Here is a 14,294-nt window from a genome sequence, read left to right as displayed (position 1 = left end):
ATCATAGAGTCATAGAGAAGTACAGCACAGAAACAGGACCTTTGGTCCATCTAGTCCATGTCAAAACTCTTTAAACTGCCTACTCTCATCGATCTGCACCGGGACCATAGCCCTCAATTGCCCTATCATCCATGTACCTAGCCAAACTTCTCTTAAATGTTGAAATCAAGCTCACATGCACCACTTGTGCTGCAGCTCATTCCACACTCTCATGACCTTGAGCGAAGAATTCCTCATGCTCCCCTTAAACTTCTTATCTTTCACTTTTAACCCATGACCTCTGGTGGTAGTCCCACCCAATGTGTCTGGAAAAAGCCTGCTTGCCCTATCTTTGCCCCTCATAATTTTGTGTACTTATCACTGATAAAAGTTGTGAATGTTGCTTATCTGATGTTACAAGATCACAAGATAAAGGAGCAGAAGTAGGCCATTCAGCCCATCGAGTCTGCTCTGCCACTCCACCATGAGCTAAACTATTCTCCCGTCTAGTTCCAATTTCTGGCTTTTTTCCTATATCCCTTGATACCCTGACTAATTAGATACCTGTCAATCTCCTCCTTAAAACCCCTCAATGATTGGGCCTCCACAGCTGTATGTGGCAATGAATTCCATAAATCCATGACCCTCTGGCTAAAAAAAATTACTCCTCATCTCTGTTTTAAATGGGTACCCTCTAATTCTGAGACTGTGACCTCTTGTCCTGGACTCACCCACCAAGGGAAACAGCCTTTCCACATCTACTCTGTTCAACTCTTTCAATATTCAAAATGTTTCCATGAGATCCCCTCTCATTCTTCTGTACTCTAATGAACACAATCCAAGAGCCGACAAACTCTCCTCATATGTTAGTCCCTGCATTCCAGGAACCATCCTTGTGAATCTTCTCTGAACTCTCTCCAACATCAGCACATCCTTTCTAAGATTGGGGGCCCAAAACTACCCACAGTATTCCAAATGGGGTCTTACCAGTGCCCCATAGAGCCTCATCAACACCTCCTTACTCTTATACACGATTCCTCTTGAAATGATTGCCAACATAGCATTCGCATTACATGTCCATGATGGTGCTGTAAGTTTTTCATTGCACCTGTGCACACATCTACCTGTGCATATGGCAATAAACTTGACCTTGAGTTTGATTTCCTGGGAGCCGAGCTCTAATCCTTCCGAAACTCTAAGCTACATCCTGTCATTCAAAGGTATGTCTTTTCCTCTCCTAATGTCTCTTCACTTGTGTTAAACCAAACAGAATATGCACTAACATATTCTGTGGTACGTTGATGAGAGAACTATGGAAGGATATGGCCCATGAACAAGTAGATGGGACTAGGTAGAACACCAAGCTAGCGTAGACTAGATAGGTTGAAGGGCCTGTTTCTGTGCTGTAGTGCTCTACAACTCTATTACTCCCCCCTCCCAAAACACCAGCTCTAACGTGTCAACAACATCTTGTCCAGCAGCTTACTAAATGCCTTCTCAAAATAAGCTCTGCTTAAAATCCAATGTACCACACACAAAACGTTGGGGGAACTCAGCAGGCCAGGCAGCATCTATGGAAACGAGTAAACAGTCGACATTTCGGGCTGAGACCCTTCATCAGGACCAGAAAAAAAAAGATGAAAAGCTGATATGTCACTCCATGGCTTCATCTACGGCTGCTAAAAGGGCACATGTAGGTTGGAGAGCAACACCCAATATTCCGTCTGGGTAGTCTCCAACCTGATGGCATGAACATCGATTTCTCGCGCTTCCAGTAATTACGCCCCTCCCCCTTCACCTCCCTCTGGTGCTCCTCCTCCTTCACTTTCTTCCATGGTCTCCTACACTCTCCTGTCAGATTCTTCCTCCTCTAGCCCTTGGTGTCTATTTCACCAATCAACTTCCCAGCTCTTTACTTCACCCCTCCCACTCTCCCGGTTCCACCTATCACCTACCACCTTGCACGTCTTCCTCCCCTTCCTCCACTTTCTTACTCTGACGTTTCCCCTTCCTTTCCAGTCCTGAAGAAGGTTCTCAGCCCAAAATGTTCTTTTCCATAGATGCTGTCTAATCTGCTGAGTTCCTCCCGCATTTTGTGTGTGCTGCTTTGGATCTGTAGATCTTCTCATTTTCCTCTTAAAATCCATCTCTTTCAACCACACTTGCAGTCAGCAATGCCAATGTTGTTTGATTTCCCTCCTGCTTTGTGACGTTTCACTGTATTAAAGTTTCTTTATACCTTTTTGCTTTCATAAAATATGAAATGATATTCTTGGTAGAGAATCCATGGAATCATCTCATATTTCTTACATAAATGCTGTTTGGCAAACTGGTGTTTTAAATGGGATATTATAGCCACTGAAACACATTGTTACATTGAAACACATAACTGTTACCATGGTTTGTTAAATTAAGGAAGCTCCATGAAGAAAAAGACTGAGGATCTTTTTATTGAAAAATAATCTGTGGGTTTTTAAGATCACTAAAAGTTAAGAATGGCAATGACCCAATAGTTTGATTTGAACCCCCATTTCATTCTTCCACATCTTAAAGTTGGCAGCATAATCTGCTTCTTTTTCAGTATAATTTCCAAGGAAAACGTTGTTCTAAGCCAAGATGTAGAGAAGGACAGAGCAGACGTGCAGTAGATAAGATGGCACAGAACCAGATATCAACATAAGATCAGAGGTCAGAGGTAGAGAGGTGACAGAAAGTTTAAGCAGTTTCACCTTCAGCATAGGAAGTAAACAGTTGATAATCGGAAGATTTCACATACATGGAACAATATGAATTCAGCTATAAACACAAAGATCATTATAGGTTAATGAAATCCCAGTTTTGGTCATAGTGTCATTGCGGTGGGAATGCTTAGAATTCTTCTCACAACTAATGTACTGCCATGTGATGCAGTTACTTGAACCCATGTTAACTAGCAGGGTTCAGACTTTGAGGTAATAATTCCTGGCGCACTGTTTAATTGCAGGTAAGAACTTAAGAACATTCCGACTGGTTGTCAGGAAGGCTCTTGGATTACATTTCTGCCTTGCGATGCTCTATCAATAAAGCCACTGATTATCAATCATAATTTAGCAAGCTGGATTTTGTGACTAGATGATAACTTTTTCAGGAGGCAGTGACATTTATTGCTTTGAACGGAAAGAGTTTTAACATGACAGAATCTAGTTTAACCTGAAAGGGATCAGAATCACTCCTGATGTAGGATGTGTCCTGCTCAAAGAGGAACTTCAAAATTAATTTATTATCAAACTACATATACATCACCATATACTACTGAGATACATTTTCTAGCAGACATGAATCTCAGGGCAGTATATGGTGATGGATACGTACTTTGATAATATACTTACTTCGAACTTAATGCACTGCCGGGTTTACTCAGCACTGTTCAGGTGCAGGGCTGAAACTCAGGGTGGGAAAATGTGCCTAAAATGAAGATGTGAAGTATTATCTGTGTCCAACTATGTCAGGACCATAATACAAAGCAAGTCCATCAGAAGGGTGAATAATTATCATAAGAAAGATTGCCTCCTCATAACACGGTTGTGTCTTTTGTCACATCAAGAGGAATGCAAATACGTTCAGTTTGCAGGCACTAGTCTATTGGCGATTTAACTATTGCAAGCACAAAGAAGCCTTAATCCATAGTTCACCTTTAAAACTTGATACTCCTCCCTCCTTGTAACCAATTCTTCCTTTGGGGGAAGACTGCTGATGTGAACTTCTCACTTGTAAAGTACAAGTAGAAAGAAACATATGCAAGAGGACAGTTGATTTGAAATGTAATGAGGTGTAGTCTTACCATTCACAGCTGGAGAAAGGCTTTGGTCTCTTTCTGTGTGCTTTTTATTCCCTTTCAGAGGGTGGATATTCAAACTGGACCCTTCCAGTATACTCACTATGTCACTGCGGTCGATATTCTTCAGCGCCAAATGTAAACTCTCCACTAACAAGACAGAAATATCAGTTCAATGTAGTGACCATCTATTTTATTTATGTCCCTCATAATTCTAGATCATCCCTCAGCCTCCATCAGACCAGGGAAAACAGTCCCAGCCTATTGTTGGAAACTACTGTTTAAAAAAAATAATACTTTTTATAAGATTTGTACTTTTTAACAAACTCATGTATTTTTTACACTCACTGGCAGAAAGCGGTATAGCAGCTAAACTAACGGTTTATCACTGGTCTTGTTTTTCATTGGCTGAGTATTAGCACACTCCCATGTGATGTAATTGTTTTAATTATGTAGTCTAAGAATTAATTCACTCTTATTTAAGGAATTCCTCTCATCTTATCTATAAAAGTGATCCTTTGTCTTACGTCCCTTAGCATAGCTTCTCAGCTCTTTATTTAGTTTGCTTAGTAATTGTATGTTTGTTTGTACTCTAAAATAAACTGAAATCTTGGAATTAAGACTACTTGCCATTTTTGACTCCCACAAGAACCCTAAGGATTAGAAATTAATACGAGATCCAACACTAACCAGTTTTTTTCTTTGGATCAGGCTCTCTATTCCCAATAAATTATTTCCCTTTTAGACAAAATCACATGATTATCACACTGGGAAGAAAACTCGGTGTTGGTAAAATTATCTCGGACTCAACTACGTCAATGTTCCATTTACCATACTTCAAGACACATGGGACAGCAAGAGGCTGACCAACCTGGGACATATGTCATCGACAGATATCAAAACCGTTCCTCCCAAAAGCACAGAATATTTTTCTTGCAATACAGCGGGCTTTTTTTTTTGCTTTAATTGTGTTCTTTCCTTCATAATTTTGTACAATTTCTGTTTGATTTATATTACTTGTGTGTCTGTTGTACTGCGTCTCTAACGGTCTGTGCCTGTGTTGCTGCTGCAAGTTAATCTTTTCATTACCCTGTCCATATGACAATAAATTCAACTTCGACAATACATCTCGGGTAAGCTCTCCCAGCTGCTGAGCACATCTGCATGAAATACCGTCGTAGGAAAGCAGCATTCATCATCAATGATCCTCACCACCCAGGCCATGCTCTTTTCTCACTGCTGCCATCAGGTAGAACATGCAAGAGCATCAGGACTCACACCACCAGTTCATAACCGTTACTACCCCTCAACCATCAGACTCTTGAACAAAAGAGGATAAATACACTCATCTATTGAGATATTCCCTCAACCAATAATCTTACTTTAAGGACTCTTTATCTCATTATGTCATGGTCTTGTTATTTATTTATATTTGCATTTGCACAGTTTGTTGTCTTCTATGCCCTGCTTGCTTTTTCATTGATCCTGTTTACTGCTACCATTCTATAGATTTGCTGTGTATGCCCGCAGGAAGAAGTATCTCAGAGTTGTATGTGGTGACATGTACAGCATCTACTCTGATAATAAATTTTACTTTGAACTTTGACCTTTAGTTCAGAACTTCTTTTATCCCAAACTGTTCTAACGTTCTTTGTGCAATTTTCACAAGTGTACATGTGACCCGATTGATATGTTCCACCTACTTTTGGCTCTCTTTCCCTCGTGACTGGCCCACAGATTGAGAAGGGCAGCACTCTGCTCCAGCAGTGAGTTGGGATTTTCCACTCGGATCCTGTTGATGTCATCGACCGAGAACTGCAACTCCCTCGCCAACTCTGTAACCAATAGTCAAAGACGAGCCGTTAGCAGAAGTAACCTTGCTGACTACCACAAAGGAGATGAGTTACCAAATGTTACATTCACTAGCTGAGTTTCTCCACATTCTCTGGGCAACACACACACAATGGTGGAGGAACTCAGCAGGTCAGGCAGGATCTATGAAGTGAAATGAACTGTTGACCATTTGGACTGAGATCCTTCATCAGGACTGGAAAGGGTCAGAAGCCAGAGTAAAAAGGTAAGGAGAGGGGAAGGAGCACAAGCTGGCAGGTGATAGGTGAGGCCAGGCGAGAGAGGGAAGGTGGGTGGGTGGTGGGGGAAGATGAAGTGAAAAGCTGGGAGGTGATAGGCGGAAGAGACAAAGGGCTGAAGAAGAAGGAATCTGATAGGAGAGGATGTGGAACAAAGAGAAAGAGGTAGAGCAGCAAACAGAGGTGGTGGGCATCTGTTAATGATTGAAGAGGGAAGAGAAGGTCATCTTGTGCTGACCTGCTATGTTCCTCCAGCATTTTGTTTGCATTGCTCAAGATTTCCAGCATCTGCAGCATCTCTTGTGTTCAAAAATTAAACCTGGACAACTTTGCCAAGGATAATTGTTGACTTTTGAAGTGAATTAAAATGTCACTAACTTATTTTGGCTTCTACCCTTTTCCTTTCCAATCCTAATGAAGAGTTTCAGTTCATTGTTGATTGTTCATTTCCTTCCATAGACGGTGCCAGATCTGCTGAGACCCCCCAGCCTTTGTGTGTGTTGCTCATGATTTCCAGAAAATGCAGGATCTCCTGTGTCTTCACATTCCCTGGGACAACTTTCACAGCTATGGCAGCTGAGTTTGGATCTACGGCAGGATGCGAGGGGGAGAAAAAGGTGGGAGGAAGGAATGCCACAGATTTCAGTGCAGAACATACTTTACTTGCTGATATTGGTGCGGAGAGTTAGTGACAGTTTGATTCACTTCTAAAATCAACAGTTGTCCCGGTAAAATTGTGCAGGTTTAATTTTTAAACACAAGAGACTACAGATGCTCGATATCTTAACACACACAAAAAGCTGGAGGAACTCAGTAGGACAGGCAGCACTTATGGAGAGGAATAAACAGTCAATGGTCCATCAAGTCCCGATGAAGGGTCCTGGCATGAAGAGTTGGCCGTATATTCCTCTCTGTATATGCTACCTGACTTGCTGAATTCCTCCTGCATTTTGTGTGTGTTGCCATCTTCCATTGGGCATAAGATCCCAAAATCTGAAAGCATGTACTGTCAAACTCAATATTGAATGATTCCCTAATATGATAAGATGGACTCTTGACCTCACAGTCTACCTCATTATGATCTTACACCTTATTGTTTACCTGCACTGCACTTTCTCTGTAACTGTTACACTTTAATCTGCATTGTTATTGTTTTTTCCTTGTCTGACCTCAATGCACTGTGTAGTGATTGGATCTGTATTAAAAGTATGCAAGACAAGTTTTTCACTGTCTCTCAGTATACGTGCGAAGAATAAACCAATACCAACTCTTGTGACAGAAGAACTCTCCTTCTTCCCCTTTCTTTTTTTCTGGTGAAAATCCAGATGATCTGTTTCTATCTACTAAATCTCCAACCTCTCCAACAGGGTAGATACTGAGCAGTTGTTTCCCCGGCTGTAGAATTTCAGGATAAGGCGCTGGTCATTTAAGACTGAGAAAAGGAGCAGCTTCTTCACTTAGACAGTTGGGAATCTTGGAATCCTCCACCCTGAGTCTGTGGATTTTTGATCAATGCATACTTGTAAGGCTGATGCAATAGATCTTTGGACATTAAGGAAATCAGAGGTTATGTGGATCAGGTGAGAAGCCAGACATGAGGTCCAGGATCAGCCAAAAATTCATTGGAAGGTAGAGTAGACACAAGCGCCCTTTTATTTATGCTCTTCTGTTCAAAACCTAAATTGATTTGGAAACCTTGTTAGAAATTGCTTCAACAACCTTTGATTCTGTAATAAAATTACACCTATTTTTCAGAACTTCTTGCTCAGTGTTACTTTCCATATATGGCAATATTATAGATCTTTACTGTAACAATATTATTTATGCTTCCCACATTCTTTTTCTACTAGGGTGCCAGAAGTTGATGCAACGATGACCCAACTAAGGTCTTGGACAATTTAATTTCATTTTCTTCTGTGCTTTAAGGTCTTAGTAAATCTAACTTATCCATGTTGGCGCATGGTTAAATGGTTAAGGCGTTGGTCTAGTGATCTGAAGATCACTAGTTCGAGCCTCAGCTAAGGCAGTGTGTTGTGTCCTTGAGCAAGGCACTTAACCACACATTGCTCTGTGACGACACTGGTGCCAAGCTGTATTGGCCCTTGTCCTTCCCTTGGACAACATTGGTGGCGTGAAGAGGGGAGATTTGCAGCATGGGCAATTGCCGGTCTCCCATACAACCCTGCCCAGGAAACTTCCCAAAGCGCAAATCCATGGTCTCTTGAGACTAACGGAGGCCTCTTTCTATTCCATCCTTAAAATGGGGAAAAATATGATCGATACGAACAGCCAATGTTAATGACTAGGGTGAGCGTTGAGAAACAGAGAACGTAAATGTTGCAGTCCTTCAGAAAGTCTGTTCCTGTGTGAACTCACCTGCCCAGCTGAGACCGAGCTGCTCAGCTATCAGAGACATCTTCATTTCTGTGCGTTCCCAAGCACTCAGGGAGGCTGAAACATCGCAAGCACAGCATTAGGCATTGACAGCACATCCGAAATCCTCAGCAGCTCAGGCAGCGTCTGTGGAGGGAGAGTAAATAAAGCTCTGCCCTCCCATCCCAGTCAGGTCACTGACTGGAAATGCCAGCTCTGCTCTGCTTCACTGACGTTGCCTGGCACGCTGAGTATTTCCAGCATTCTCTGCTTTTGTAGTTTTATTTAAAACGTGGCTCATTGAACATCTCTGCTTTCATCAGAGCACTCCACTCAATCACTTACACTCTCAGTAATTAACAGAACCCCCTAAAAGCTCTTCTGTGAAGGATATGCATGGTAGGCTCTGTGTGGTAAATGAAGTCAGGCAGGAGGGCAAGATGGAACTTAATGAGATTTGTGTTTATCCAGCACTTTTGCTTTGGATTCAATTAACTGGATCAGGGACAATAAAGTAACATTATACAGTTCATGCTGACGGACTGATTGCATGAGAGATAGGAGCAGAATTAGGCCATTTGGCCCACTGAACCTGCTCTGCCATTCCTTCACTCCGGATTTATTATCCCCCTCGACCACATTCTCCCGCCTCCTCCCTGTAACCTTTGACATCCTTTCCAATCAAGAACCTATCCACCTCCAATTTAAATATACCCAAAAACCCGGCCTCCACGGCCAAATGTGGCAATAAATTCTACATATTCACCACCCTCTGCATAAAGAAATTCCTCTTCATCTCTGTTCTAAACGGTCTGTATTCTGAGGCTGTGTCTCTGGTCTTAGACTCCCCCACTATAGGAAACATCCTATCAACGTTCACTCTATCTAGACCTTTTATGGTTGAATAATAACCGATTGGTCATGTAAAATATCTTTGGACAACACTCTAACTTGGAAAAGTTAAACCCAGTACTTCCTCCAGGCTGGTCTGACAGTGGACTCGGTTATGCTTAATTATTAAATGCCAAAAACACCAGCTATGTTTTGTTCTGACAATGACCATGAAACAAAGTTTAGAATCAACTTTTAGGGAGTCAAGGGAAGGTGGGGAGAGGGGTGGATTGTGAATAGAGACAATGAGCCTCTTACAGAGGCATGGAGTTATACGGCACAGAAACAGGGCATTTGACCCAACTCATCCATGCTGATCAAAATGCTCCTCTGAGCTGGTGCTGGCCTGAATCCCTCTAAACCCCTAAGCTATGCAAAACATTTCCTTTCCCATGTTGGGAAAGCAAGGAAACCATCAGATGATTTCCTGATGAACCATCAGAGAGGAGCTAGATGAGTCTAAAGACAAACACTCTATGTTTTAGGAACAGCTTCTTTGTGTGTGTGTGTGTTTGTATTTGTGTGCACAGTACTGTATTTGTCAGTGTGAAGTGGAGAGCGAGTTGGTAAATCTGACAGGAGCAGAGGACGCTGGGAATGAGGAGGGTGGAGTTTTGCAAGAGGGGTGTGTGACAAAAGTTAAAGAAGGAGTGCCAGGGATAGGGATGGGCAAAGATGCAGACAAATCCAGCCCTGAGACACCAGGCAAGGTCACTTGATTCCAAACAACTGGTTTATTGATCACCACAGAATGTCTGTCTGGTGCTTCCTGCCCCCTCCCCTCTCCCTTCCCCTTTTCCCAATCATGATTCCCCTCTCCCTGCCCCCTTCCCACTTACAATCCCAAATTTCATGACCATGGCAATAGATCTAATTCTGATTTTGAATCAAGGATGGAAGAGAAGAAGAAAGATGGTGTGAGGAAGGAAATTAAGCCAGGTTTCACAGCTGTCAAGCCACAGTTAAATTTCTGTCACTAAATGATAAACCCCTCTGGCACTCCAGCAGATGGTGGACCAGCAACCTAGTAGTGATACCAGCACTGAGTTCCAGAAAATGGATGGTATTGATTCAGCCACTTCTCCACTTTCTATGCTTTTTTTTGTCCCAACTCCCATTTCCGTTAGCTTCAGTGATAGCTCAAACTTCACCCAAAACTGAAGATGCATCAGTGGGAAACTAACAGAGTCCATTGCCCTAATGAAAGAACCTCAGCCCAACTCAGCATGACTAGAGTTCTGCCTTTCTGACTCACACTCAGCCAGAGGAGTGATGCCATCACATTATGCGAGGCTGGGCTCGTATCTAGTACTTAGAAACCGGGGGCGGGGGGGGGGGGCTCTCATTTGCAGTGCCTGGAAACAGGCCCACGCGAGGCAGAGAAGGAGGGTGCGTACCTATTGCTGGCTCGGTTAACGTGCTGTACCGCTCGCGCAGGGCCAGAGGGGTCAGGTTCCTTCGCCGCTCCTCACTTCCGTCGACCTGGCCAGGAGAGAGAACGTGTTTCAGTGCAGCGGTAAATGTGAGGCATCAGTGGACATTCAGCCCAGCGGACAGCCCGCCCCACCCAGCTGAGCCATCGCTGAGCTGAAAGCTGTACAGGTTCAAGGTATCCCTTAGTACTGGCCCATGTACCAAATAAAGCAGGATCCTCTTGAGCTTCCCCACTCCTCCCCATTCTCTCAGAATATTACACAGCCCAGTTAAATCTGCCTCAGAGTCCACTGTCCTAATGAAAAAACCTCAGCCCAACTCAGCATGACTAGAGTTCTGGCAAATAGCCTTGCAAATTTCCTCCCCAACCTTTCCGATGTTACTGTAAGCAGAGTACACTAACTGCGGCCACACTACTGAGCCACCACCGATTTTAATGAGCTCACACCAATTATCAGTACATTAAACTATTGATTCCCTGAAGAAGGGTCCCTCCCCGAAATGTCAACTGTATATTCCTCCCCATAGATGTTGCCTGACCTGCTGAGTTCCACCAGCATTTTGTGGTTGTTGTTTTGGATTTCCAGCATCTGCGGAATTTCTTGTTACAGTATGTGATAACAATGAATGCTTGCTCTCTCGATCTACCTCACCACAGCCCCTGCACTTTATCTGCCTACCTGCAATGCACTTTCTCAGTAAATGTGCCATTATCTTCTTCAGTCAGGCTCATCAATAGCCCCTCTAACCCTGGTCATTCCCTCTTCTAACCCTCCCATCGGGTGGAACATATTAAAACTTGAGAAGATCTGACACCAGGCTCAAGGATAGCTTCTATCACACTTCTATAAGACTGTCGAAAGGGCCTCTTGTACAATAAAGATGAACTCTTGATCTCTCAATCTAACTTGTCATGGACTGTGCATTTTATTTTTTTACCTGTGCTGTATTTTTATATATTGCACTAGCCTCAGAAGTAGTATCCAGGACTACTTCAAGAAGCAATGCCTCAAAAAGTCATCATTAAGGACCTCCATCATCCAAGTCATGCCCTGTTCCCATTGCTGTCCTCCTGAAGGAGGCCCTTTTCTCTCCAGATACACTTCCCTTCAGGGAGGTCCAAGCTGATTCACCTTGGATGGATTTGACACTGAATTTAATAAACTGGTGTGTCTCTACCAAAGGAGGTGTGAGGCACTCCTTCCCTCCACTAGCCTGCAGGTCACCTTTGGGCAAGGTGTAGCATCTGCTTTGCACCCCCCCCCCCCCCCCACCCCCAATCAGGGTCACATGAAGCCATGGGAGCAAGTGGTGGTTGGTCATATGAGCAGCTGGTGCACATCACAAGTCCTGGTTATGTGACCACTGATACCAGGCAGGAAATCTCCAATGAGTATTGATAATGGCCGGGGTCACCCGTCCTGTAAAGACACTGCCCAGAAGAAGGCAATGGCAAACCAAGTCTGTAGAAAAATTTGCCAAGAACTATCATGATCGCCCATGTCATATGACACAGCACATAAGGTATGAATGTATCGTGATACAGTGAAAAACTTTGTTTTGTATGCCAGCCATACAGATAATTTCATCTGCATTCTGTTATTGCTTTTTGCATCTAAAATGAGAATATAAGAGAAAAAAAACCTTATCCAGTCTGTTTTATATGTGATTCTAAGGCCATCCATGTGGTTGACACTTCAACATCAGTAAATGGTTTATTACTGTCATGTGCCATCTGTTATGGGGGGGGGGGGCTACTGCACAGGATCAAAGTAAGCTACAGAGAGTTGTGAACTTAGTCAGCTCCATCATGGGCACTAGCCTCCCCAGTATCCAGGACATCTTCAAGGAGCAATGCCTCTAAAAGTCAGCATCCATCATTAAGGACCCCCTCACCCAGGACATGCTCTCTTCTCACTGCTACCATCAGGAAGGAGGTACAGGAGCCTGAGGTGCACACTCTCAGTGAATCAGGAACAGCTTCTTCCCCTCTGCTATAAGATTTCTGCTGGAGATCAAACTCATGAACTCTACACCTCACTACATTTTTATTTCTATTTTTGTACTACTAATTTAATATAATCTATTTAACATAAAATATATTGCACGAGCCTCCTTCTATTTTTGCACTACATATTTAATTTAAGTTTTTTTTCCTCTATATTATCATGTACTGCATTGGGCTGCTGTTGCAAAGGTAGCAAATTTCACAGCATATGTCGGTGATATTAAACCTGATTCTGACGTGCAATGAAAAACTTTTGCTTTGCATGCTATCACAACAAATCATTCCAAACGTAAGTACACTGAGGTCGCACAAAGGGAGAAACAGCAGCAGAATGCAGAATAGAGTGTAGCAGTTACAGAGAAAGTGGTGTCTGAAAAGAGGATGCTGTCCAAGTTGCATGCCATCTTGGACAATGTCTCCCATCCACTCTATAATGTAGTGGTTAGACACAGGAGTACATTCAGCCAGAGACCCATTCCACCAAGATGCAACAGTGAGCGTCATAGGAAGTCATTCCTACCTGTGGCCATCAAACTTTTCAACTCCTCCCTCGGAGTGTCAGACACCCTGTGCCAGTAGGCTGGTCCTGGACTTATTTCCACTTGGCATGATTAACTTATTATTATTTAATTATTTATGGTTTTATATTGCTATATTTCTTCACTATTCTTGGTTGGTGCGGCTGTAACGAAACCCAATTTTCCCTCGGGATCAATAAAGTATGTCTGTCTGTTTGTCTGCAAGGCCTGTGACCGGGTAGATTATGAGGTCTAGAGTTCATTTTACTGCGGGTAGTGGAAATCTTGAGCAACACACACAAAATGCAGGAAGAACTCAGCAACTATGGAGGGAACTAGACAATCAACATTTCAGGCTGGTCCTAGTGAAGGGTTTCAGCCTGAAACGTTGAATATTTTACCATACAGGTGGACCGTTCTATAGTCTTATCACAGAGGTATAGAATTCAGCACGGGTACTTCAATCTGGTCTGTAAGCACTGGGGGTCCAGCTACCTGTGGGAGATCTGTATGGTCAACATATAGAAAAATCTGTTACCTTCACACAGGGGGGCATGGTGATGTTTAGGTTACAGATGATGTGCTGTTGTTCTTCGTATTTTGTTGGCTTTCGAAGGAAGGAGATGTGACCAGTGTGCTCTTTGCTGAGATCCCTCACCTAGACAAAAGCAAGATATTTATTTATTGAGATACAGCGTAGAGTAGACCTTTACGCTTTACAGCTCACACCGCCCAGCAACCTTGTGACTCCATTCTGGCCTAAACACAGGACAAGTTTTACAATGACTAATTAACCTACAAACCGGTATGTCTTTGGACTGTGGAAGGAAACCTGAGCACCCGGAGGAAGCCCACATGGTCATGGGGAGAATGTACAAACTCCTTCCAGGCAGTGGTGGGAATTGAACCCAGGTCTCAAGTGTCATGCTAACCACTATGCTACCAGTTACAAAAACACGAGCTTCTGCAGATGCTTGAAATTCAGAGGTACAAGCACAAAATGCTGGAGGAACTCAGCAGGTCAGGCAGCAGATATGGAAAGGAATCAACCATCGATGTTATGTGCCAAGACCCCTCAGGTCTGAAAGGTCTCAGCCTGAAACATAAACTGTTGATTCCTCTCCATAGATGCTGCCCGACCTTTCCGACCTAAGAGGCTTGGCATATAACATTGATTGTTCATTCTT

The 14,294-nt window shown here is 43.1% G+C and overlaps 1 protein-coding gene across 8 annotated transcripts in view; it reads right to left on the bottom strand.

Annotated features, from left to right (window-relative positions):
- LOC132391523 (ankyrin-1-like) overlaps positions 1-14,294 on the bottom strand; it is a 449,124-nt gene that overhangs the window by 61,088 nt on the left and 373,742 nt on the right. For all 8 annotated transcript variants that reach the window (XM_059964825.1, XM_059964840.1, XM_059964849.1 and 5 more), the window contains 5 exons: positions 13,646-13,765; positions 10,545-10,629; positions 8,260-8,334; positions 5,497-5,628; positions 3,800-3,943 (listed from right to left, as the gene is read on the bottom strand). In XM_059964825.1, coding sequence (XP_059820808.1) covers positions 3,800-3,943; positions 5,497-5,628; positions 8,260-8,334; positions 10,545-10,629; positions 13,646-13,765 — 556 coding nt within the window. The remainder of the gene's footprint in view (positions 1-3,799; positions 3,944-5,496; positions 5,629-8,259; positions 8,335-10,544; positions 10,630-13,645; positions 13,766-14,294) is intronic.

Source organism: Hypanus sabinus, chromosome 1 (genome assembly GCF_030144855.1).
Source record: "Hypanus sabinus isolate sHypSab1 chromosome 1, sHypSab1.hap1, whole genome shotgun sequence".
NCBI classification, from domain to species: Eukaryota; Metazoa; Chordata; class Chondrichthyes; order Myliobatiformes; family Dasyatidae; genus Hypanus; species Hypanus sabinus.
Note: the sequence above shows the minus strand (reverse complement) of the source record. Positions and strands in the feature narration are given on the sequence as shown.